General features: G+C 42.8%; 1 protein-coding gene across 1 annotated transcript; it reads right to left on the bottom strand.

The window, feature by feature from the left end:
* Window positions 1-2,395: 2,395 nt before the first annotated feature.
* Window positions 2,396-16,876, bottom strand: LOC143516397 (bactericidal permeability-increasing protein-like). Its single transcript, XM_077007948.1, has 16 exons — window positions 16,744-16,876; window positions 11,683-11,803; window positions 10,527-10,641; window positions 10,148-10,279; window positions 9,884-10,039; window positions 5,092-5,155; window positions 4,945-5,005; window positions 4,744-4,835; window positions 4,481-4,657; window positions 3,893-3,952; window positions 3,481-3,648; window positions 3,128-3,195; window positions 2,990-3,032; window positions 2,835-2,898; window positions 2,681-2,757; window positions 2,396-2,586 (listed from the first exon to the last, which is right to left on the bottom strand). Exons 2-16 carry the CDS (start codon window positions 11,789-11,791, stop codon window positions 2,545-2,547), a joined length of 1,428 nt encoding a protein of 475 aa, XP_076864063.1. The 5' UTR covers window positions 11,792-11,803; window positions 16,744-16,876; the 3' UTR covers window positions 2,396-2,544.
* Window positions 16,877-26,774: the final 9,898 nt, after the last annotated feature.

Below are 26,774 nucleotides of genomic sequence, written 5' to 3'. Positions count from 1 at the left end.
ACACTAATAAGATAAACGGTGAGGCATATTACCGGTGAACACTTTGTATGTGACCTTTATTTTTTTTACCCGCGCTAGACACACACCAGAAATGCCGACGAACATTTATATTCTTTCATCACAGCGACAGCTTCATTGCAAATTAAACGGATACACTTTCCATTACATTTACTTGATATTTTGATTTTTTCAGGGGGGTGTTAGTGTGTAAAATGGAGACAAATTAAGTATTATATAGCGATCGATTCTTAGTGTTGACTTGTAACTCCCGTCGTAGCACAACTCAAAAGTATGCCAAAAACCCGCACCCCGCGACCCCATAATTTTTACCCGCGGCTGGATTTTCAAACAAGCCCAATTTGGCGTGAAAACCGCGAACCTGGCAACTCTGCTTGGGCGGGCCATATTCCAATTGTATTTTCAGATTTTGCTGTGGGCCAATGAAAACTGGACATTGGGCACCCCTTAGTTTGGACACCCATGCTGAGGGCAGGTGCTAATTCCCTAAAACTGCCTTTCTCATGTAGATGTCTGCTAGGCAGTGTTGCGAATAACGGCGTTAAAAATAACGGCGTTAGGTAACGGCGTCATTTTGTCAGTAACGGGATAATATAATTAATTACTTTAACTGTCGTTACAACGCCGTTGACGTTACTGGTCATTAGAAGCGGTGCGTTACTATATTGATATACTAATGCGAGCTGACCGCTGCCCAGGCTAGTGAGGAGTAACAGATCTCGATAGGTCACAGTTCTCGGTGTAACACCTGTTTAACTTAACAAGTCAGTAAGCGATTGGCTAATGCAGCGTTATGGTAGCCAATCAGAGCCAGTGTTTTTACACGCGCGCCTAAATACTCCAGTGACACGACACAAACGGAGAAGAGGCAGAAATGGCGAATCAGGAGCAAGCCGAGGAAAAATGAACATTTTCAAGGTGGCGATATAAACATTATTTAAGAAAATACTTGAAGTTCCTGAATGTCTACCAGACTGAATGAATGTTCGATTTATATAGCGCCTTTCCAGATTCCCAAGGCGCTTTACAATTTAACACAGGTACAAGTCACAGACAATCAATCACACACACACCGGCGAGAAGCGGCAGCCAATTGCGCACAGCGTACTCTCTACCGGAAGCCACAGCCCCCTGGGGGACTGAATGGGGTGCAGGAAGGGGAGAGAGGACAGACTCTAGTGGCAGAGCACCATCCACCACTGGGCATACAAGCACACACACGCACTACTTTTTATTGAACATAGAGACACAGACACACACTCAGGGAGAATTTTTTGTTGACTGCCAATTTACCTAACCTCCATGTTTTTGGACTGTGGGAGGAAACCGGAGATCCCGGAGGAAACCCACGCAAACACAGGGAGAACATGGAAACTCCACTCAGATAGGGACTTGAACCCAAGACCCCAGTGCTGAGAGGCAAACGTGCTAACCACCAAGCCACCGTGTTGCCACTGACTGGGTATTTGATTTATTTAATTAAGAATAGAGGTTTTATTGTTAAGTTTACTTCTATTGTGAACAAACCAGTTGTCTCAGGTTGAGAGAATTTAATTTAATTTGATAGATGTAAATGCACTTTATACAGGGCTCTCAAGTCTCACGCATTGAGCGTGTGACACACGCATTTGACCGTCTTCACACGCTCACAAGCCACACTTCCGATTTCACACGGCGAGAAATAAAAATCTAGTTTATTTACCTCCGATCCATATCTATGTTGCCCTCCACTGGCGATCGATCGCGATATACAAACCCCCACCCCGCTCAACAACTTACGTTCGCCATAACCCCCCCCCCCAACAATTAACGTTCCTGTCCCTGTTAAAGCTGGAGACTATGTACTGGTGAAGGTGCGCTCTTACCTCTTCTTGCTTCACCTACATGGACTCTCACATTTCCAACACGTATACACGGGCTGTGGGTTTGTAGTATCTGTGATTTTTTTCATTAGTCAAACTGTATTTCTGTTTCAAGTCAGTGCTCCATGGCTATGTAATATACTGTACAGTCATGGCTACATGGCATTCCAGGTTCAGAAAGTAAAAGTCCTCACCAGGATTTTACTCAAGCTTGCCGGATTTTCTAATTAGTGCAAGCCAGGTAAAATTAGTGGAAATTAGTGGAGTTGTGTGTTAGTCTGCAGGTTCATCTCATAATATCAGGACTGTGTGGGTGTGTGTGACTCGTAGGCCTTCATAGCTCCAGTTCTGCTTTGTTCACCCAGCCAACCCCCCTGCTTGTTGTCAAGTGTGGTGGGGCAGAAGAGAAAAAAGTTCCTGGTTTAGTTGGAAAATGGCCTTATGGAATGAAATGAAATTATTTTTTAAAGTAATTTATTTGGAATCATGTTTGAAATAAAGATAACCATGATGAATTGTTGATTGCAACATGTATGTTTAATAAATGATCTGTGTAGGCAGATTGCTTTCATGAGTAAATCACATTTGTTCCACTCATTGGAAAATGAATTTGACAATACAGTCGACTAGCAGTTAAAATTGTGCAGACATCAGGGATGCTCATTCATATTGTGAACTGAACGTCTGTCCCAATCAGCACATAGTCCTGGAAGAACAGAGTGTATTTATAGCAGGGGCTCAAAGATGCACAAAACGGCCTCCAACCAGCTGTGCAGCAAACATTGTGGATTGAATCGTACCTTCATAATGACTAGTTGAGTGTTCACCAGATTCATATCTCCAATGGCCGGCAGAGGAAAACCCTGATTTAGGAGGTCTGCCACAAAAGAGAATTCGGATATTAAAATGGCTTACCAGTGACATTAAACATGTTGCATCAAATTGTGCACTCACCATTAACCTTGGGTATCACGACAGCCTTCAAGACCAACTGAAAGATGCTGGCGATTGATTTCACCTGTTGCAAAGGACATTCAATGTAGTAACAGAGTAACTGTGGTAACAGTAACTTTTTTTACTTCAGTTGACTTTTGAGGTTGTTTTCGTACCTCGAATGGGCCAACAAAGCTTGTTCCTAAGGTCACATTCATTCTGGGGGAAGAGGAAGTGCATATAGAGATGTAAACATGAAGCAAAATGCAGTAATTTAAGATTATTATAATCTTTATATTTATTCAATGACGTACGTATTAAGGGTCAGATTTCCAGCCACTTTGACCCCAGTTACATAAATCTGACCACTCACACCGGCGTCCTATGGGCAGAATGTGGGAGATGTGTCATAAAAAATATGGTCTGTAGCAAAATAATCAGAGGTGGACATTGCAGGTTCAGAAAGTAAAAGTCCTCATCAAAGATTTTCTTTTGCTCAGGCTTCCTGGATTGTGCTGATTCCACTAATTTTACCTGGCTTGCACTAATTAGAAAATCCAGCAAGCTTGAATAAATCCTGGGAAGGAGTTTTACTTTCTGAACCTGGAGTGTCCACCTCTGCAAATTATGAGCATCGCTGATGGCCTGACTGTCCTGTGTAACCCACCACATTAAGGATGAAGAGGGGTGTGAGGGTGGTATTGGGCTGGATGGCATAGGCAGTGATGGTGGCGCTAGCCTGCAGCGTCATGTTGTTGGGTGCAAATGTGACTGTTGGCGCCGTGGCCGTCTTCACCAGGAGATCCATCTTCAGACCAGGAAACTGCTTAGCTATCTAACCCAGAGATCCAGAGTTGGAGTCACTCATTAATGGAATGTTTCCTTTCAAAAATGCCACTGTTAAATATTTGCTCATGACAGCATGCTTCACCCAAACAGGCTTATCTCAAATATTATTATTTTCCTTAACCTAATTCTGCAACTGTTGCTTATGTATGTATGCTTTAAGATTCAAAATTTGAGTTTGAAATCTGTAGTTTCTGAATGCTGGTCTACTGAATGAAGAAACTATTTTGTACTTGAGGAATGAAGTTTCCAAATGTCTTGGTGTCCAGTCGAAATGGAGAACTAGAGGGAATCTGGAGGGGGAAAGAGTGTTATACTTTGTTTTACTACCTGGCTGTTTTTATTAACAGTTTCCAAAAATAAATAATTTGTTGATTCATTGAGTACACTCTAATATGCACAGTAAAATACAGACCCATTCCAAAAAAATAGAATATCATGGAAAAGTTTATTAATTTCCATAATTCCCTTCAAAAAGTTAAACTTTCATAGATTTTATATTCAAGGCCCATAATCTAAATGATTTCAAGTATTTGTTTATTTTTACATAATTTGGGCTTCCAGCTCATAAAACCCACAAAATTAGAATACTGTGGAGAAATCAGCCCAAACTACTTCAGTTTTTGCAGAAAAAAAAGAAATTAGGATCACATCAAATCAATAAAAATATGGTATGGTTTCAAAATGAGGTCAATCTTCAATACTTGGTTGGGAATTCCTTTGCTTTATTCACTGCCTCGATGTGACATGGCATTGAGGCAATCAGCCTGTGGCATCCGCACCTTTCCCTTAGCGATGGCTAGAAGGACATCTTAGCTCACCATATCATCTGTGATGGTAATACTGAGCACCCCTGCAGTGTTGTACACAAAGCCTGCTGAGTTGGCAGTGAAGGTGGAAACTCCCATGTACAGCATGTTGGTGTCCTCTAGGGGCAGGGAGAAAGGCACGGGAGAGAAAGGAGGTTCCTGGTGTGCCCCAATGTTGTAAAATTCCCCCTACAGAGAGAGAGGTGGGAGGTGAACTTTTGTTCAGGTTGGCCTGGATTGTCAGTTGCAGGTTCTGTAATCTTCTTTAAGCTCACCTTTAAACCGAGATCGATGCTGGAAGCAGATATGACAGGTGACTCCACCATGGAATATTCTATTTCAGCATACTGGTCAACTTTGGCCAGAACTGTGGAATTGAGGAGTATAAAATCTCTTTTTTGTAGTGTGTTGGAGAATAGATATGTAATATATGTTTGTAGCACATATAATAAAAAAAAGGAATTTAAGTATCATACCATTTAGTGTTTTTAGGTGGGGATTCATTTTATTTATGGCATCTGAGACCAGAGGACAGATCTGAAATGGGGTTTGAAATAACAACGTGCCATTTAATATGCTTTTTTAGTGGTTTTGTTGTCATGCTCATAGTGGAGGTACCTCACCTGGCTCTGTATCGCATCACGCAGTGCATCATTGATGAAGCTACTGAACAGATTATACAACCAGCTGGAGGGGGAGAGGAAGAGAGAAGGGGGGAAGTATGGTGTTATTATTTTGAATATCGGTTTGTCTTTCATTTATTTTTTCAGTTACTCTCTCCAGTTTCTGTCTGTGTAGCTCAGCTACCATGAGCTCAAGTTCTGCTCTGAGCTAAACAACAATACAAAGAGATTTCTCATGTATTTTAAAGCATTTGCTAAAGTGTTTTGTTGTGTGTACGTTGTGAACTGTGCAGTTCCTATTCACACTCTAAAGTAAATGGCAGTTTATTTTTTACATACGTACATCAGGACTGTATGTATGTATGACATACAGACCCATTCCAAAAAATTTGAACATTATGGAAAAGTCGATAATTTCCATTGTCACGCTACAGCCCCGGACCCCTCCCCTTTGGGCGTGTGTTCATGTTGTCTATGTCTATGTATCTCTGTGGGTGTGGTTGTGTCTGAGCATGTTCATCGGTCTCACCTGTGGCTCATCTCGTGATCACTTGGGGCTTATGTGGTCTGTCTATTTAATGTGCTTTCGCGCAGTGTCCTGTGCTCGTCTTTCTCAGAGTCGTTAATGTGACTATGTGTGAATGTTAGACGTGCATTGTCTGCGCCTTTGTATGAATAAAAGTCTCGTTTGTGCAAGGCAGACTGGACTCTGCCTTGTCCTTCTCCCAGCACCCAGCGTCACATCCATAATTCCATTCAAAAAGTTCAACTTTCAATCAATCAATCAAAGTTTATTTGTATAGCGCTTTTAACAACTCAAGTTGTCGCAAAGCAGCTTTACAGGGTTTACAAGGTTAACAATACTATGGGTCCAGAACCCTAATGAGCAAGCCAAATTATCATTGCATATTATCATTTCATAGATGATAGATTCAGGGCCCACAATTTAAACAATGTCATGTTTTTATTTGTTTATTTTTACATCATTTGGGCTTCCAACAGAATAAAAAAATTAATACTGTGGAGAAATACTACTTCTCAGTTTTTGCAGAAAAAATTAGGATCACATCAAATCAAACAAAATATGGTACTTTCAAAAAGATACATCAATATTCAATACAACATACTGCCGCCCTCTCCAGGACAACAAGGACATCAAACACAACCCAGAGAAACAACTCCAGTCTCGCTGCTAAACATTAGCACACAAACTCTGGCCACATGCGGACCAACCACCAGGCTGCCAAACGTGCTAGTCGGCAGCATGCTAACAAGCATGCTAATGGTATTAGCCATCAGAATGGTAAGACATGTGCCAACCACTACACTTCCAGTCATGCTAGGCAGCATGTTAAGAGTGTTAGCCATCTCTGCGGCCACACGCATCCCAACCACCAGATTGCAAACAATGCCAGCTTACTAATAAGCATGCTATGTTGCATGCTCAGGATGCCTCCAAAAGAACTAGTCAATGAAGTTAACTTCCAATGTGCACAGGCTGTAACGAGCCAGGGTATCACTTCACAGACAGTAACACGAGGAAAGCAATAGTCCTCACTGTTGCTCCATACATCTCTGACAACTGAGAGTTTTGGGTAACCCCATTAGCCATCGCCATGTGGCTTGCGTTAACCGCTGAGGTATGAATGGTGAAAGGAGATGAGGAGCACCTCCACAGCCCCAAACTCTGCTGATTGGGTACTGAGTCATCAGAGATGTATAGAGCAACTGTATTAAGGTCTTTTGCTTTCTCTGATTATCTCTGCAACTGGGAGAATTCCCTAGTATTCTGGATAAACCACTACTAAAGAACAGAAATCTTGATCCTACAGTTCTCAATAATTATCGACCTATAGCTAACATTCATTTTCTTGGCAAAATCATTGAAAAAGTTGTGTCAACCCAGTTGAAAGATTATGTTAAAGCAAACCAAATAAATTATACTTTTCAGTCTGTTTTTTGGCTTTTGGGATTCTGGAGGCAACAGATGAGTACAGGAGGGCCAAGCGGATTGTGGCTTTGGCTGTCACAGAAGCAAAAACTCGGATGTGGGAAGAGGTTAGTGAGGCCATGGAAAGTGACTTTCGATCAACTCTGAGAAGATTCTGGCAAACCCGTCAGGCAACTCAGGAGGGGAAAGGGGTTCCTGACCAACACTGTATACAGTGAGGCTGGAGATCTGCTGACCTCGACTGGGGATGTCATTAGGTGGTGGAAGGAGTACTTTGAATACTTCTCATCCCATCATCACGCCTTCCATAGAGGAAGCAGAACTGGAGGAATTGGATGAGAGTTTGTCCATCACTCTGGCCGAGGTGACCAGGGTAGTTGTAAAATTTCATGGCGGCAACATTCTGGGGGTGGATAAAATCTGCCCTGAGTTCCTTAAGGCTCTGGATGTTGTGGGACTGTTCTGGCTGACATGTCTTTGCAACATTGCGTGTACATCGGAGGCAGCACCTCTGGACTGGCAAACTAGGTTGGTTCCCCTTTTTACGAAAGGGGACCGGAGGGTGTGATCCAAATGCCAGTTGGAATCACAATCCTCAGCCTCCCTTGTAAGGTCTATGCAGGGGTACTGGAGAAGAGAGACCTGGCGATAACAGAATCTCGGTTACAAGAGAAACAATGTGGGTTCCGTCCTGGTCATGGAACACTGGACCAGCTTTTCACCCTTGCTAGGCTTGCTGAACCAGGCCACCTGTGTTTTGTGGATTTAGAGAAGGCATTTGACTGTGTCCCTCTGGGATTCCTCTGGGTGGTGCTCTGGGAGAATAGGGTACTGGGCCCGCTGCTACAGGATATCCAGTCCCTGTACATATGGAGCAGGAGCTTGGCTTGCATGGCTGGCAATAAGACTGGTTGCTAGTGGGAGTTGGACTCTGCCAAGGCTGCCCTTATGATGCCCTCACTGATTCTGTTCACAACTTTTATGGACAGAATTTCTCACCATAGCCAAGTGGCGGAGGGGGTTCGATATGGTGGCCTCAGGATTCCTCAGGTCTCCGTTTTGCGGATAATGTGATCCTGTTGGCATAATCAGGCCAGGACTCTTACCTATGGTCTCGAGCTCTGAGTAGTGTCTGAAAGAATGAGATTGCGAATTCAGGCGACTGAAATTAGTTTTCTCTGCAGGGTGTCCGGGTTCTCCTTTAGAGATAAGGTGCGGAGTATGGTCATCTGGGAGGGACTCGGAGTAGAGTCACTGCTCCTCCATGTAGAGAGGAGCCAGTTGAGGTGGTTTGGGCATTTGGTCCGGATGCCCTGGTGAGGTGCTTCAGGCATGGCCAACTGGAAGGAGACCACAGGGAAGAACCAGGACATGCTAGAGAGATTATATCTCTTCGCTGTTCTGGGCTCGCCTCGGGATCCCCCCAGAAAAGCTAGAAGAGGTGGCTGGGGAGAGGGAAACCTAGGCTTCTTTGGGCCTGGATAAGCGGATCACAATGGATGGAGTCTGGTTTCAGAGCCCTCCACCACACTGAAACAGCACTAGTTAAGGTAGTAAATGATATGAGATTGAATAAAGATGCAGGCAATCCCTCAGTACTTTTTCTGCTAGATTTAATTGCTGCTTTTTACTCTGTTGATCATGAAATACTTCTTGACCGACTCCAGAGCTGGGTAAGCCTTAGTGGCTTAGTCTTAGATTGGTTTAGATCGTATCTAAATGGGTGCAATTACTATGTTGCATAATTATTAAGGTACTTCTTTCTCCACACACTTCTTCCTCACACTGGACCTGGAGCAGTCATGGCCTGGTGGTAGGGAATTGGTCTTGTGACCGGAGGGTCGTGGGTTCGATTCCCAGACCTGAGGCCATGACTGAGGTGCCCTTGAGCAAGGCACCTAACCCCAACTGCTCCCCGGGCGCCGGGCTAGGGCTGCAGTTGGGGTTATGGGCCTTCATTAACCCCATTAGGGGTGTAGGAAGCGTCTCAACTGGGTCAATGAGAAGAAGGGCTGGACCGTTGTCCAGTGATCCAAGGTCCTCTTTTCCGATGAAAGTAAAGTGTGCCTTTCATTTGGGAATCAAGGTCCAAGGGTTTGGAGGAAGATGGGTGAGGAACAGAACCCAAATGTAAATGTGCCGCATTTTGTTAATTGTAATTTTTACACTGCAATCAAAATTTGTCCTCTGCTTTTAAAAGCGGAGGACAAATTTCGATTGGGGTGTAAAAATCACAATTGACAAAATATGGCACACACATTACATTGGCTCAGGTTCAGAAGTGGCTTGACCCAAGGAAACCCGACAATTGTATCCCATCTTCTCTTGCCACATTTTGTCCTTCCACTAGACTTTCCGTTGATATGCTTGGACACAGCACTTTGTGAACAGCCAGCCTCCTTGGCTATGAACTTTTATGGCTCACCCGGCCTATGGAGGGTATCAATGATGGTTTTCTAGCCAATCGTTATGTCTGCAGTAGTCCCCATATTGAACTGAACAGAGACGATTGAACCAAACTGAAGCAATTTAATGACACCTGCAGAAATCTGTGCAGGTGCTTTGAGTTTAGATGATTAGTGTGTCACACTCAAAACATTCATGCATTGCAAAATTTGGGCTGATTTCTCCACAGTATTCCAATTTTTTGAAATCCTGTTTTCATGGGTTTTCTGAGCTGGAACCCCAAATTATGTAAAAATAAACAAATAAATACTTGAAATTGTTTAAATTGTGGGCCCTGAATCTATAATCTATGAAAGTTTAACTTTTTGAATGGAATTATGGAATTAATCAACTTTTCCATGATATTCAAATGTTTTGGAATATAGTTGCTGTTACCTGGCACCCCCATGAAACGTGATGCTGGCGCGGCCAACAGAGGCTGCACAGTTAGCGCTGCTGACCATCGGACGGCCGGTCTCGTCACTCTGAACGCTAATGGTGACGGAGATAGTCAGTCCGCTCACGGCCAAGTCAAACGAACCGCTGTCTGATCTACAGAATTTAAAGCATGTTCGCTGCTCATTTCACTCAGTATCATTGAAATAGCGTATGCAGATTTCACACTTGCACAGAAAATATTTGCCGGCTTCTTCTGCTTACATGAAACCGAGGTATTTCACTCTCCAGTTGCCGCGCAGGTTGATGTAGGCATTGCTGATGGTCAAGCTGACTCCAGTACCCGGGACCAAACCCACTTCTGACTGAGGCAGGCCCACATCCACGATCTCAATCCTGGGAAGATCAGGGGTAAGAGCACTAAGCCAAACATTATGGGCCAGTTCCCCAGACCAAGATTAGTTTTAAACCTATATGAACTTCTAGTGGACCTTTAATGGTGAAACACCACTGGTATAACTTTGTCTAAAAACCCAGCCCTGTGTCAGTTTAGTTTATTATTATAAATTGTATACTGTATATTATATATTGTTCAAACATACTATACGGCAAAGAAATGTTTATGTAGGAGTGCAGGTCTGACCCTGTCAGACTGTAGGAGACATCACCAATGGGAAACACATCCTGTTTGCCGCTAATGTCTGGCACATTGATGGTTTTAAGGTTATCCAGCAGAGTGGCAATCCCAATCTGACGGCCTGCAGTCAAGCAAATAGAAACCTGATTGCACACAGCAGATTTGATAAACATCTACAGTGAAGTTTAAAAGTGGAACCACTCAGTTTTCAGCCCTGTTGTGTATATACAAGATGTATACAGGTATAATTTGTACCTGTGCTAATTGTAAAATGACCTTGGGTATCTTGAAAGGTGCTGTATAAATCTGTTTCTGTGATGTGTTGCCCCTCCCCATTGTCAATCACCTCTCTGTCAATTTTCCTCTACCGTGTTTTTACTTTTCCATGTGCGTTTTGTTTTCCTTTATTTTCACACCCCTGTTCAGCCTCCTCATTCCCAGCCATTACTGTCACCTGTGTCTTGTTTACCCTTGTTAGTCAAGTTACTTATACCCTGTATTTCTACCTTGTCTTTGTTGGTCATCGCTGGTATGTGAATTTCGTTGTATGCATTTTTTTAGCTTAGTTTAGTTTTTGTTAGTTCTAGCATTAATTTTTTCATACTTTGGGTTATTTGTCAGGTGCAGGATTCAAAAAGGTCAGAGTAAATATTGTGTAATAAAAGCTCATCAAAAGATACCATAAAAAATGTATTTGATTACTGTTGAACAACAAACTTAGTAATTTAGTGTCTTCTGAGTTATATTTTGCTAATCTTGTCAGCCCTGATATGTATTGTAATGTTGCTTCTGTAGTTGTTTATCTAGTTATCTTGACTTATTTCTGTGTGTAACCCTGCTATTTCTGTATTCTCTTGTTTAATGTAAGGTAGGTTGGTGTGTTTTTACTTTAGTTGGTTTTATCATGCCCAGTCATCAGCATATTGTACCTATTCTTCGTGTGTGTAGTCTCTTTCCTCGTCTCCCACAAAAGGCATGTATATTTAAATAATAAACCCTCTGATTCCTTGCCACTGTGTACTCGCGTAACCCCTGGGATGTTGGATTCATTCATTCTTTCATATTCTGTTTCTGAGCCATGTTCCATTGCCATATTATGGTGTTTGCAAATATTGACCTTCAACTCTACGTCTACTTGGACCATGTTTTATGCTGTACGTACCATACTCTAGTCCCTTTTGAGTTATCTTCACTTTGACTCCAGCATCGGTTCCGGAAGACTCTGGACAGGACAAAGCCAATAGGACCAGAATGCACCACCGAGTCATCATGTCCACTCAGGCCTGGTAGAGATACACATGGACTTTATAATGGAGCTTTTTAGCATCCGTATGTAGCATCCTGTGTCTCCAGGTGGGGCCTACTGCAGAACTTTCTGGGGAGTTTCAGAAGTGTTCTCAGTTTGCCATGTTAATTCAGTCTGTTTGCTCAGAAAACCTGTTTTATATTGCATGTGCTAATTGTCTTTTTAATATGTGGAACCTGTATTGGTTTTCATGTATATGCTGTGGTCCTGCAGTGTCCAGATCCGTTTAAGTAGTGATGGACAAGTGAAGCCTTAGGAAGAACTGAGTCTTTCCTAGCAATTGTGCCGGAAAAGATTCGAAGCTTCAAGGCTTCAGTGACGGTGACATCTGGTGGACAACTGAAGCCATAGCAACATCTAAAAAGCATCACTGAAGCAATGGCACCGTTTCAATCTTATAACGGCAATAATTTGACCGAGTGGTCATTCATACCAATTTATTCTTGTCATTACAATAAAATATGCAGATGCTCTCCGCCATACTCTAACAAATTTTCATAAATGCATATTATTGGTTCCCTAACCACCAGGCCATGACTGCCCTCTAATAAGCTTCGAAACATTTTGAATCAATGAAACGCAAAGCGAAACAGCGATGACGTTCGAAGCTTCGAATATCTTCGGTCAAGTGACACTGGTGTTTCCATACAAGCTCCGACACTATGGCGTCAAAATAGGACCTAATGTTTTGAGAATCAAAAAACAGAATCCATAACCAAGAAATTACGTTTTGTAATTGAGAAAACTGTCGTTAACATTGAGAGTTTAAAAAGCTGGTTTGTAAACACAATATTTATGTTTTCAATAGTCTATTTTGAGTTTAATATTCTTGAAGAATCCGTTTTCGTTTTCTTTTTCGTTGCGCCTTTTCTCGTTCGCGCTTCTCTCGGTCTCGCTCTCGCCTCCAGAAGTTTCTCGCTTTTGACTTTTGGACCTGTTTTTACGGGTGGTCGGGATTTACACAGTCATTGGCTGATGGAGTTAAGCCCCGCCCACCCATGCCATTCTACACACACACTATATACAACAGGGTAGTCGTAACTCCAAACAATCTACTTCAGTCTATCTACTGTGGGTTACTAAAATAGATAATCGTTAAAAATAGCTGATATGAGAAAACATAAACACACATCTTGCCTGTGTTTGCCGGTGTTGTGCCGAATTCCGACTCAAACTAAGAATTAGGAGAACAGTAACACACTTGATATACCGAAGTTCACCCCCGACTACGTGACCTTGCCATTTTACTTTGTTCCACGTCGTTACAGACAACCGTGCATCTTATATATCTTAATGACAGCGAAATAAGTTATAATCACAGTACCCGAACCCACCCCAATTAACGGGAGTACTGTGATTATAACTTATTTCACTGAGCACTCTAGGTTTGTCCTAGCTACATAATAAGATATATTTAGGTAATAATTGTCTATTTTATATTTTATTAAAAATTAATTAAGTCAGGTTGTCATTAAGATATATAAGATGCACGGTTGTCTGTAACGACGTGGAACAAAGTAAAATGGCGAGGCATGGCGAGTGTTGTGGCATGCGAGGAATGCGTAGTGGGTGGCACGTGGCGGACTGAGCCTGGCCTACCATGACAGGACTCTCGCAAATAAATTATACATTAAAACACAGTTTTGAGACCTTTTCTGATCTCTTCCCTCTTGGAACATAACTTCTTCTTACTGGTGCGTATAACCAGCCCCGTCGACAGGGGGGGACAACCGGGTCTGTTGTCCCGGGCCCCAGGGCCAGGGGGGCCCATCAAAGAGCCCAGCAATTTATTTTTTATTTAAGTCTATAATTTTTAAATAATCTTGAAATCTTTCATTAATGTAAAATTCTGTACTCAAAATAAGCTCAATGGCTAAAATATATATGTTTTTTTTTTTACCTATCTGCATATTTTCCATTAAGTGCATACACCCCCGCCTCCCACTGGAAAATGGTTTGATCCAGCACCGACCGTAACCGGCTGGTACCCGCCCAACAGCGGGAAATACAGTGGTGGATAGTTAAAGTAAATACAGAAATCTGGAGCGCAGAAAAGAAAGGAAAACATTTACCTGACGAATTTTAAAGTTGCATTGTGTTCCAGGTTTGGAAAGTGCTGGAATTTAGGCTAAAGTACTTGAAAATGAAATTGTAACTACTTCGTTTCACAACAAATAGCTGTCTGACTGAACAGTTCTCGTGAAGACGTTAAGATTGGGCGGTTTGAAAATAAACATGTGATAAAAAGCGAATTATTTCGAATCATTTCGATTATATGTATAAATATTTAACTTAATTAAGTTTAACGTGCTGGAAAATATTGAAATGGACCTTGAAAGTGACGTACAAGTGCTTGAATTCCATCTTATAAAGGTGTATGAACCCTGCAAACATGACTTTGTTCATTGCGCTGAGGCGCGGCGCGCGCGAAGTTACAAAATGCACGACCTCGCGAATCAACAGCGCGTGAGGCCCTCGCGCACGGGCGGTGCGACTGCGATTACGTCATTTTCGCGCGAACCCTCGCACCGCTCGCGATGCATCAAGTATAAACCAGTCAGCTGTCAGAAACAGCTTTGATGAGTGGCTATATTATATACTATATGACCTAACTCAAGGATTGTCTTCTACAGAGGAAATTCAAATGACGTGCGCGGGGGGGTGCGGGGGGGGGGCACGTGAAACTTTCTTGTCCCGGGCCCCAGCAAGACTGTCAACGGGCCTGCGTATAACGTCCCAACATGTCAAGTGGATTCTCACTTCATATCATTGTTTCCTCACAAAAGAAGAAGAAAGTGGGCTTAATATTCATGGAGATTTTAGAGACCATCTAGCCTGAGTTTATACCAGGGCCGGCGCCAGGACATATACAGTGGGGAGGCGTCAGAAAATTTCGGGGTGGCGAACGTAAGTTGTTGACGGGGGTGGGGGGGGAATCGATCGATTGCCAGGGGTTGGCTCCACAGCGAACTAGTAACTCATTGAATCATAAATATAGATCAGAGGTAAATAAACCCTGAACCCTGAATAATTGGGTCTTATTAAGGGGGCGGGACACTTCGCCTGAGGGGCCCCATTTCACCCCCCCCCTCCGGCCCTGGTTTATACAATCAAGTGTTGACACAATAATTACATTATTATGTATTTAAACTAGAGGTGTCAATTCCAGGTTTATAGACTAAAAGTCCTTACCAGGATTTTGCTCAAGCTTGCTAGATTTTCTAATTAGCAATCCAGGTAAAATTAGTGGAATCAACACAATCCAGGAAGCCTGACCAAAATCCTGGTGAGGACTTTTAATTTTAACCAAACCTGGAAAACTTTATTATGAGCATATGTAGAGCTGAACCAAGTTTGGAAGGAAGGGTTACCTTGGCTGCTGTGACCAATCTCTTCTATACCTCTTGAAAAGTAATATTTGTCATTTGAAATAAAAAATGTATGTGATATCAACTATTATTATATCTTTGTCATGGCCTGGCGGTTAGGGAACTGGTCTTGTGACCGGAGGGTCGTGGGTTCAATTCCCAGACAGGCCATGACTGAGGTGCCCTTGAGCAAGGCACCTAACCCCAACTGCTCCCCGGGCGCCGGGCTAGGGCTGCCCACCGCTCTGGGCACGTGTGATCCACAGCCCCCTAGTAATCACTAGTGTGTGTGTGTGTTCTGACTGCACAGATGGGTTAAAAGCGGAGGACAAATTTCGATTGGGGTGTAAAAATCACAATTGACAAAATATGGCACATTTCATTGATAATTAGAGTAACACTGGGTATTTTGTCAAAAAAAGTACATTGAAATAATTGATTAAAATTTTATGATAATGCTTGGTTGAATATATGCTTAATTTATTCAGTCATTAACATAATGTTAAATCAAGTTTAAGCATTTTACAAAGAAACATTACATTCATATTTTCATGTATAATATAAATTGAGAAAAAAAATTCATTGATGGATTCCATAGAGAAGATTTTAATGAAATAAAAATTAAGCAAAAATCTTTAAAGGTAGGTGGAAAAAGATTCAAAAAAAGAAAAATCTTCGGAAATGAAAAAATTTGGGAGATGAAAAACATTCTATACAGTAATAAAATAAAATATGAAAACTGCCTGCACTTTTACCTGAAATGTTTAGATATGGTGCAATATACATATGCAATTAGATTCAGAAAAACATCAAAGAAATTTCAAAATGTTTCTAACTGACTGAACTAATTGAGTAGTGTGTGTTGAGTGAACAGTTGCCCTCCACCTCTCCTGACTGCAGACTGGATTTGTGAAGATGTGTCTAAGCCCTGTGTGTGTGTAATGTGATGTAGTCAGATACACACAACTGTGGTCAACTTAGTAGGGTTTTTTGGCATATTGAATTAGGCCTGGAATCCTGACACAAGACATCAGGCTCCAGCTGATGTGCTTGGACATGTGATCTGATTTGACTGTGAATCACAGCGTGTGTTGGTCCTTCTGGCTTCAGACAACTGCAGTTAGAGCGGTTTAGTGTCCAACATACCAGTCACCTTGCAAAGTGTCATTACTTAAGCAGTAGAAATATGGGAGATAATAATAAATACAACAATGTATTGTTCTTTTTAACAAAAATGTAAAAAATACAAAAAGCTGAAAAGTGGTTTATTATTAAATTATTATGAAATGACATTATTATGATGTATCACAGATGCCACAGCCTTGCGACTAAACAACCATAGAATGATTTTTGTGAAGTTGTATGGACAAGGTTCCTCTTTTATGTGACATACAGTCCATGGTGTCTTTTTGGTGTATTTTTTGCTAACTAATAAACAGAACTGTCAAAGTTGTTAAAGCATGTTGACCAGGCCAGGAAGTGTGTTCTCTTAATCACTCTGTTCAGAACCTATTAGTAAGCTAATAATATATTTAACATGTAGGATTACCTTGAGATGTCGTAGTGAAGGTCTGTGTGAGACGACAGCGTCTTCTCCCGTCTCTGTGTATAAACAGTCCTCTGACTGGCAGCACTACTAAATGAAAGCTGGAAGTGGAAGGCAAGGCCTTATATTAACCAGGAAGAGACATAAATGCTCACACCAAAATCCAGTTTTGTAGAATTCATGTTTATGCTGAGACAGTAAGTTGTTGTTTTAGGTCTGAAGAGGAAAGGGTATTGTTTTAGGTAATGTCCTGAGAACGTCAGGTCAGGTTGCTCAGGTAGTGTGATGGAGAGGTTTTCACAACCACTCAGCAATGGGGACGTGTGCAGTAAAACAAACACAAAACCCACTGTCAAATGGTGATGTGTTAAGAAATCCGTAAATTTAATGTGTGCAAAGATGAGCTGACCAGCAGATAGCAGTGGAAGGAGACTTGTATGAGCTTTTTCAAATCTCATTAACTGATATAGAAATCGCTTTTCTGGGATGTTTCTGTGTTTCTGGGGCATCTTCATCTAAACAACAGTAAAATATCAAGGGGGTGGGACACAGAAGTTTCTGGCACGTTCCTGCTTTACATAGCAAGTGTCTTGAACTTAACAAACATGCTGAGTCAGTTTCAAGCTCTAGACCTCTTTGGATTCGGAAACCAAGTTTATTAATGTAATCAAATTACTGTACAGGGATACAAACAACAAAACAGTCTTCCACATGGCACCTCACAAAAGTGTAAGATCAACAATAAAGGTATAAAACAGGGATGTCCAATTTCACCCTTGCTATTTATTACAGCAACAGAAATGCTTTCTATACTTATTAAAAATGCAGAATTTGATAAATTATCAGTTTTAGATAAAGAATTCCCCATCAGCCAATTAGCTTTTTTTTTTTTTTTTTACAAACTTTCTTCTTTCCATAATCAAGTTGTGACGTGCGGAGGAACGGACACGACACGTAGCAGATAGGTGCAAACACGAACTTTACTTTGACAATAAAGACGCAGCTTCACTGCGGAGGCGCAAGCACAACAATGTGACACTCACACTGGCATGAAACTTAGACAAAGACGAGCACACGACACTGCGCGAACGCACATTAAATAGGTGAGTTACACAGACCCATGTGACCTCGAGACAAGGCACAGGTGTAACAAACGAACACGCTCACAAACAACCCACACCCACGGAAGTACAAACATGGACATAACAGCACGCAGACGACGTCATGACACGCCCACAGGGAAGGGTCCGGAGCTGTCACCGTGACAGAACCCTCCGCCAGGGGCTCGCTACTCCCGGAGCGTCCCGCGTAGCCGGGAAGCCCCGAACCAACACCGACGGGGCAGGTCCGGAGCCGCTGGGATCGTGAGCCTCCGAGAGCCGTCACCCCCGACGGCGGGAACCGCCGCGAACAGCTCTAGCACACCCTCCCTGGGAAGACAGGGGAGAAAACATTAAACAATGGCACGCTGACAAACACACACACTGGAACATGAAACACCAATGGCACAAAAGGGAACAGTGGGTTAGGGAGACACAAGGGGACAGACAGAAACACCGGAACACAAACATTCAGCCCCGAAGCCAGGCTTCCCGCCTGAGGCAACGCCGGTAGCGGCGCGAAGGCTCCGGGGGCTGGAGACGCTGCAGCAGGCGGTGCTCCTCCCGCCTGTTGCGCCTGCTCGCCGCCAGGTGCCGCACGGCCAGCGGACGCGCTGGGTGGAGCGCGACTGGTCGACCGCTTTGGGGCAGTCCCTCTGGCGGGCGCTCGAGGTGCAGCGTGACTGTCCGACCGCTTGGGGGCAGTCCCTCTGGCGGGCGCTCGAGGTGCAGCGTGACTGGCCGACCGCTTGGGGGCGGTCCCTCTGGCGGGCGCTCGAGGTGCAGTGTGACTGTCCGACCGCTTGGGGGCCGTGTTTCGGGCGAACGCGCGAGGTGCAGCGCGGCTTGCGGCCCGTTTGGATGCAGCGAAACCGGCGGGGCTCGCGGCGACCCACCCCCTGGGTCCGCGGCCCCCTCCGTTGCCAGGCCAGCCCCCTCTGGAGCCGGTATCGGGGGTGGTGTCCATCTCCGGCTCCTCCTCCTCGGCCACGCTCCAGTCCATGGACCGAGCGGGGGTCTCGCATCGGGAGTGTTCCATGGGCTCCTCCTCGCAGGAATCCCCACTCTCCGATGCGATCGAACTGTCCGGCCCGCTCCCGCCTCCCTTGTATACTGTCGGGAGCGAACACACCGACGGAGGGCTCTCCCCCTCGGTCTCCTCGCCGTAGTCGGAGGGAAGGGGACTGACGTCATCCCCCCCTTAGCGAACGGTGCTCTCCGAGCAAACCGACGGGGAGTACCCCTCTGCCTCTGAGTCCACCTCTGTCGCCTCACTCTCAGATGGCGGAGCACTGACGTCTTCCTCCCCGTAGCAGACCGTGCTCCGTGAGCACACTGACGGGGAATACTCCTCCTCCTCGGAGTCCGTCCCCTCCGTCTCGCCCTCCGACGGTGGGAGACTGTCCTCCTCACCTCCGTAATCCACCGTGCTCCTCGAGCACATTGAGGGGGGATAGGACTCTTCCTCCTCGGGAGGGGTGAGGGAAAAGGCGCCCATGCCCACCCAAAACGGCTCATCGGTCTCTTCTTCCTCGGGGAAGACCGAGAGCAGTGCGCTATCCTCTCCCTGCTCTGCGCTCTCGGGCACTGGCACGGGAGAAGACGCGTGCGGGGGTTCTAGGGACGCGGCGAGGTTCTGGTCCCTCCACATGCGGACCGCGGATTGACGTAGGTGTTCTGCCATCTCCGCGTCCTCCGCTTCCCGAGCCGCGCAGAGCATGTACGCGCACAACGGGTTCCTCATCATCTCCTGCTCGGAGACAGGGGCTTCGTGGTGACGGACCAGGGAAGAGCCGTGGTGGCGACGGCTCTTTCTCTTCCCTTTAGGCGCCCGGGTGGCGTATCCAGGCATACCTCTTTATCTTTGGCTCGTCTTTCTGTGACGTGCGGAGGAACGGACACGACACGTAGCAGATAGGTGCAAACACGAACTTTACTTTGACAATAAAGACGCAGCTTCACTGCGGAGGCGCAAGCACAACAATGTGACACTCACACTGGCATGAAACTTAGACAAAGACGAGCACACGACACTGCGCGAACGCACATTAAATAGGTGAGTTACACAGACCCATGTGACCTCGAGACAAGGCACAGGTGTAACAAACGAACACGCTCACAAACAACCCACACCCACGGAAGAACAAACATGGACATAACAGCACGCAGACGACGTCATGACACGCCCACAGGGAAGGGTCCGGAGCTGTCACCGTGACACAAGTCTTATTATACTGGAGGCTAATCTACAAACATAACTATAGCCCACACAATACTCCCTTATGGAATTGCAGTTACATAAAAGTAAAAAATGTATCTATTTATATTCAAACATGGTATGAAAAATGTTTGGTCAGTGATGCACTTATTAAATGATAGAGGTATTTTGTCATTTGAAGATTTCACTGCTAAATACAACTTGCAAATAAACAAAAATGGTTTTCAAAAAATTATCAAGGGTATTCCTCAAAATATTTTATGTACAGCATCTAATCTGTTTCAGAACCCAGACTGTAGAACACCAGTCATTCCAGAGCTTTTAGTAAATGGGCTCAACATTATAGCCAACAAACTCCCAAAATCCGTTAGGAAAAATTTCACTAACGGTCTTTTCTCCTATAGATCGTCCCCAAATTCCATTTCTCAATTATTTTCTTATGATCAAATTTTTTTTAAATCTGAACAAATTATTTGAAACTTCCCAATCCCCCAAAAGCTAAGGAACTACACTTCAAAATCTTTTCAGGTGTTTACCCTTCAAAAGAATTTCTCAGACATCGCTTTGCAATTGATAATAACATCTGTTCATTCTGTTAGGGTAATATTGAAATGACAGATCATTTATTTTATGAATGTATGCACTGTAAAGCTTTCTGGGATGATAAGCACTATTTGTGTCACGTAGGGCTACGCCCCCCTCTCCTAGCTGTCACTCCGGTTTCCCTGTTCCTCATGTCTGTGTTGTTCCCTGCTCGTTGATCCTGCCTTGTTGTCTGTTTCTATGGTTTCCCCTCCTGCCACGCCCGTGTCGTCAGTGGTTCCAGCGGTGTCCGTTTTAGTTCCGTGAACTTATAGTCCTTGCGTTCCGCTAGTCATTTATCCGTTGTTTTGTTTCAATGCCTCGTTTGTTCCTCGTGCCTTTTGCTATCCCCGTTGCGTTGTCTAGTCGTGAGTATTGTTTCCCTTAGCGTGTATATCTGCCTGTTCTGTGTTCCCCCATCGTGCTTAGTTCCCTGTCTGAGTATGCCTGTCTACATTTCGTGTTCTGATTGCCTACCTGATATGACTTATGCCTGCACTTACGACCACGTCTTTGGAATCCCCTTTAATAAATCTCGCTCTCCTCAGCATTTGTGTCCGTCTCCTCTGCGTCACGCAGAACGTTACAATTGGCTTTTCCCCAAAATTCCAAACTTACTTGAATTTTCTAAATTATTTTGGGGTCTCTAAGAAAATAAAAGAATTTTGAAAATATATTAAATGTAATCATTGTTTTAGGTAAATTATGTATTCACAAATGTCACTTTTTAAAAATATATCCATCCTTTCTCACATTTAAAAAAGAACGTCTGTGAAATTGATGGACAAAAAACGGGCAATAGAACTGTACCATACTATTAACAAACTAAAACTTTCAGATGGCCCCTAGTCCACAAGTGAAATCTCTTGTGTTTTTTCCCTTCTGTTGTTGATGTTTATTTTATTTGTTTTATATTTTATAAAATACTATATAATACTGTATAAAATATGTTGTAATAACCTGTTATGGTCTATGTTCAAACTGGCAAAATACTTTATCTTGATGCCATATTTGTAAATGGTTTTTTTTTTTTTTTATTAAAAAAAAAAAAAAAAAAAACATGCTGAGTCAGGAAGTACATAATCAACCACAATGTTGTAGTTGTTGTGCCATTTCAAAACACCCACCACAGGACAGAGGAACAGCAGCAAGGCATCGAGTGGGGTAATTATTAGTGGGCATTTGAGCATTTTAACCAAACCTGGAAAACTTTATTATGAGCATATGGTGTAGAGCTGAACCAAGTTTGGAAGGAAGGGTTACCTTAGCTGCTGGGGTTAGCCCAAACAATCTCGTGTTTGGTAATACAGTGTGTGCTACATTAGCTGCCCTGCAAAATTATTGAATTGTAGATGACTGCACTGTTTGTCTGAATATGTTAATGGACTGAGTCATGGCTTCACTTGACAAAAAATAAAAAAGTGACTGGAATGGTCCCAGTAAAAAAATGAAACAATTATTTCACTGTTGTGCAAAGCGTCAGTCTCTTATATCAGCAGGAGAGTAAGAGGTCAGAATGTCTGAGGTGAGAATGATGGGAAAGTGAAGGTCTCTGTTATAGCTGTATGTTATGAAATGGTGAAGGTGAGCTATTACCTCTGCTGTCATAATTGTGTGTGTGTGTGTGTGAGTGTGAGAGAGTTTGTATCAGTGGTGTGCAGTGCATTAAGCAGATAGCCCTTCAGCAACCCCCCCCCCCCCCACCCAAATGACACCTGACCTTGGATTGTTAAAGCAAGGCAAGTTGAGTTTATTTATATATCACCTTTTGTACACTGCAGTAACTCAAAGTACTTTACAGATGAGAAAATACAAGAAACATTTTTTTTAATAAGAAAAAATATATATAAAAGCATTCATGGGATCTAACACAGATCTAACTCACAAAGGATGGTGCAAAGATGGGTAATAAAGACAAGAAATTCAAACAAGGAAAATAATTTAAGAATTAACAGAGAACATTCATCTCCTGATCTTTGAGAGGAAATCGGATATCTCAGTGTCTGAAAGGATCTTTTCTTAATCCATGAGAGGATAACACAGTCTTCTTTCAATCCCTGAGAGGGTAACATTGTTCTCACACTCAAAAAAAACAACAAAACTGCTGTAGCAATAGTTTCCTAAACACAGCCCAGCCATCCTCAAAATGCTAGCTAGCTGCAGTTGTTAGCCAGGCACACACCTCATAGCCCATCTTACAGAAACTATGCACATAACCTTTTCCTTTCTGGCTAAGATTTATAGATGAAGTAGGCTGACCTCACCAAATTATCAATACTGAAGAGTGAGATTTTCACTTCACAGGCCTTTTAGTTAGGAACCCCTTAGCAAAAAGAAGTTTATTCAAGTGTACTATGAGTATACTTATTTTTTATTAAAACTGAGGAAGTATACTTGAAGGTGACTTTTTATAAACTATATTTTAGATACCTAAGAATAGTATAGTGAAGTATACTTGGCTTATACTGAAAAGTATAAACAGAAGTCTAAGACAAAGTACATTAATACTTATACTTTAGTATACTTTTTACATCTTTCTGCCACAAAATACTAATACTTACTATATCTTGCTCCAAGTGCATAATAAAGGTCAAGTGATTGACTCATGCTTAACTTTTAATTTATATAATAATAGTATAATGCTGGAGTTTAAAATGTTATGTTTATGTTTTTACAAGCATATGCACAAGTTTTGCTTTACCTGTCACACTACAGCCCCTGACCCCTCCCCTTTCGGTGTGTGTTTATGTTGTCTATGTCTAGTTTCTGTGGATCTTCGTGGGTGTGGTTGTGTCTGAGTGTGTTAATTGGTCTCACCTGTGGCTCGTCTAGTGATCACTCGGGGCTTAAGTGGTTTGTCTATTTAATGTGCGTTTGCGGAGTGTCCCGTGCTAGTCTTTGTCAGAGTCGATCATGTTTATGTGTATAAGTGTTTCATGAGCGCTGTATTCGCTTTTCATGTGTTAAATAAAGTGCTGTTTGTACCGCAAGATAGGACTTCCTGCCTTGTCCTTATCTCGCACCCCAGTGTCACATTACCACTTTTTACAAACAAGGACTTGATCTTGGAGAGACCATTATGTTTATATTTTTTTACATGCAAATGTGCACTTTTTTCTCCAGTAAGGAAGGACTTTATTTCATATGTATTTGGTTTTGAAATGTTTGAAAATATATCAAACTTGTTTTCAACATTCTGATTTTGTAAATGCATCACACTCTTGTGTATATACAGTAAATTTTAAGAATACTTTAAGGAGTATATTTCAAGTACATAAATAGTAACCTACCAAGTAATGTGCCAAGCAAACTTAAAGTAAACTAGTGAAATAACAGTATACTTAAAGTATATAATAAATATAGACTCAAAGTATAACTAGTACAATGGCAATATATTGATAAGTGTACTTGTGGTATACTTTAAGCATACAAGAAGGATATACCAAGTACATTGATAGCATATAGATGAGTATACTAGTTTTATACTATAAAGTGTACTTTTGAAAACTTAAAATGAACTTTAAAGTATACTTTTATAAACTAGAAATGTTCCAATTTAGTCCGAAAAAGTATAAAATTGGTATACTTTCTAGTACACTTAAAGTATATGGTCTGTAGTATACTTGCTATACTTATACTTATACTTATACTGAAGTATACTTAATAAAATGAACTTTAAGTATACTACTTTTTGCTAAGGGACACCACAAAGTCTGTGTCTATGTAGTCACAATTCGAAGTTAGCCTGTCTACGGTAGCTATGGTGTTTTTCTAACAATGCTGTAACCCTTTCTTTATAACCCTGTGAAAGGCCAGGATGTTATTTGCAGCTTGGGAACAAAAGCAGCCTCTGCCCATTGGCTCTCTGATGGATCTCTTTGTGCAGTTCTCCTGAGGACTCATAACAGCTTCAGCGCACTCTGACAAGTTCATGTACGGCCTGTATGGTATGCTGTTTGGTCTCTGAGCCGATGTTGATCTTGCCTGAAAGATTATTGGCTTTCCTGAGCTCGAGTGGTGGAGTATCAAAGAGGACAGACAGCTCTGGAGGGTCGAGCATGCACCCTGGAGGCCCCAGATCCTCACTGATGCAACATCACTGCACTGGCCATGAATGTGTTCTTAAATCTATAGAATTATATGCATCTAGAACCCCCATACTCAAATATCTATTTCTGGCCCGCGAGCTGTTTTGAAAAGTGTTTTTTTTTTTAGGAATCTTTTCTTTCAATCGCGCTATCCACTCTTATTACAAAATAAGAGTGGATAGCGCGATTGAAAGAAAAGATTCCTAAAAAAAAACACTTTTCAAAACAGCTCGCGGGCCAGAAATAGATAGATGATGCCGGGGATTGCCTTTATGGCAACAATAAACAGGTAGCAGACGCCCAAATGCGTTTGCCCCCCCCCCCCCCCCCCATAAAATGTGGCCCGTCATCATTTCTATTTGAGTACCCCTGATCTAGAACAACTGGTGCTGTTTTGAAGGTAAAGGGTGGTCACATCAAATATTGATGTGATTTAGATTTCTTATTCTGGTCTTAATCCATCAAGCACAGGTTCGCTGCTAGAGGCCTGGGAGCTTGAGGGCCCTGTGTCCGCAGTATCTCGGCTTTTCCCAGTACTGCACTCTTCTGGACGGAGATGTTGTTTCCAGGATGTGCTTCAGCCATTCTCCCAGTTTGGGGGTCACAGTCCTTCATTAATTCCCAATTAATATGGGAACCACTGTTGCTTTCAACTCCCATATCTTTCCTAGCTCTCAGCCCTATGTTATTTCTCGAGCTTTTCATGTTCCTTTTTTCTGAAGTTGCTGTTTCTTGGGATTGCTGTGTTCAGTGAAAGGGCGATGACAACTCTTCCTCCTCATGTCCGTCTGTCTTGGGTTTCGCTTGTCTGAGGTATTCACTTCATCAATTGGGACCATTGTCCTGTCGTAGATCTTCAACGTATAGTACTTTGCCACTGGAAATGACAAATCCTAAATTCTGATGGTTCAAAGGTGTTCAACAAACCCACCAGCAAGCCTTCTCTTGGTTTCTCTAATGTAAAGCTGATTACGTATTCCAAGTAATACAGTGGACGCCTCCTGCAATAAATGATGCAGTAAAACACAAGGAGGAATGAGTTATGACAGCTGATCCTTCTGTGCCAGTTACTGACTAGTGTTATATACATCACACGCATATGAAAAGGTATTATGTACAAGTGTTTCAAAAACCTGACCAGAAGATGGCAGTACAGGGATATTTAAATCAAGGTTTGCCTTGTCTGAGCCTTTTCCAAAGCCATTGACTGATATAGAAAGGCAGTTTCTTTGTGCTACTGGTGTATCTTCATCAAAATAAGTAGAATGTCAAAGATCACATGTTCCGGTTTTAGACTGTAAGTGCCATGTACTTAACACACTGACAGGCCCAGTCATAAGCGGTATGCGATCAACCAACGTGTCGATTCTCCTCTATTGGTGGTCGTTTGTGCCTTTTCGAGATGCCCTCCGCAGGGCAGAGGACCAGCGAGGGGTGGGGGGGGGGGGTGTACGGTCTGTCCGTGCCCGGCTGCTTAGCGTTCAGCTTTGCTGTGCCCCTACACAGCCTCCCTCTGCTCCATGTTGCTGATGCCACAGCGATGTTCTAGGTCCTAGAATCTAGGAGGAGACAAACGGGGTGCGGGTGGTGTGTATGTGTGTTGGGGGGTGGGGTGAGGGTGTGGTTGGATGCTGAGAGTGCACCAGTATATTTATATAACTCTAAATGCCAGAGTGAGGTGTTTTTGGGTACACAACTACTCTAAACACTGGGGTGGGATATTTACCATGACACAACTGTAAATGCAGGGTTAGGGCAATTGACTTGAGGCTAAGTGCAAAAACTGATGCATTTTGTTTTCTTTTCTATATCAAATCCCAAAAGGTGATTTGGAATTCATAGTAATGTTGTACAGAGCACACTAAGTTGAAGCACTCTAGAAGAAAAAAAAGTAAAAAATAAAATAGAAGAATAATAATCCTACATAACAAGGAACACACTGATCTGTTATCCCAGAAGATTCTTTGAGCTTTCGAGTAGTTGTTCTGTTTTCTCTGAAATCCTTAAAGGAGCAAAAAATCAATACACAGAAGTTTCTTGAGAGTG

The sequence above is a fragment of the Brachyhypopomus gauderio genome, chromosome 1 (genome assembly GCF_052324685.1).
Source record: "Brachyhypopomus gauderio isolate BG-103 chromosome 1, BGAUD_0.2, whole genome shotgun sequence".
NCBI lineage: Eukaryota > Metazoa > Chordata > Actinopteri > Gymnotiformes > Hypopomidae > Brachyhypopomus > Brachyhypopomus gauderio.
This window is presented reverse-complemented; position numbering and strand designations above follow the sequence as displayed.

Bases quoted from the DNA above. Each gene is read 5' to 3' on its own strand.
- LOC143516397 (XM_077007948.1), bottom strand. From the start codon at position 11,791: ATGATGACTCGGTGGTGCATTCTGGTCCTATTGGCTTTGTCCTGTCCA. The intron at 5,006-5,091 runs GTGAGGTACCTC...ACCCCATTTCAG, and splicing joins GTGATGCGATACAGAGCCAG to ATCTGTCCTCTGGTCTCAGA. The intron at 3,649-3,892 runs GTACAAAATAGT...TCTCTGGGTTAG, and splicing joins TTGGAAACTTCATTCCTCAA to ATAGCTAAGCAGTTTCCTGG.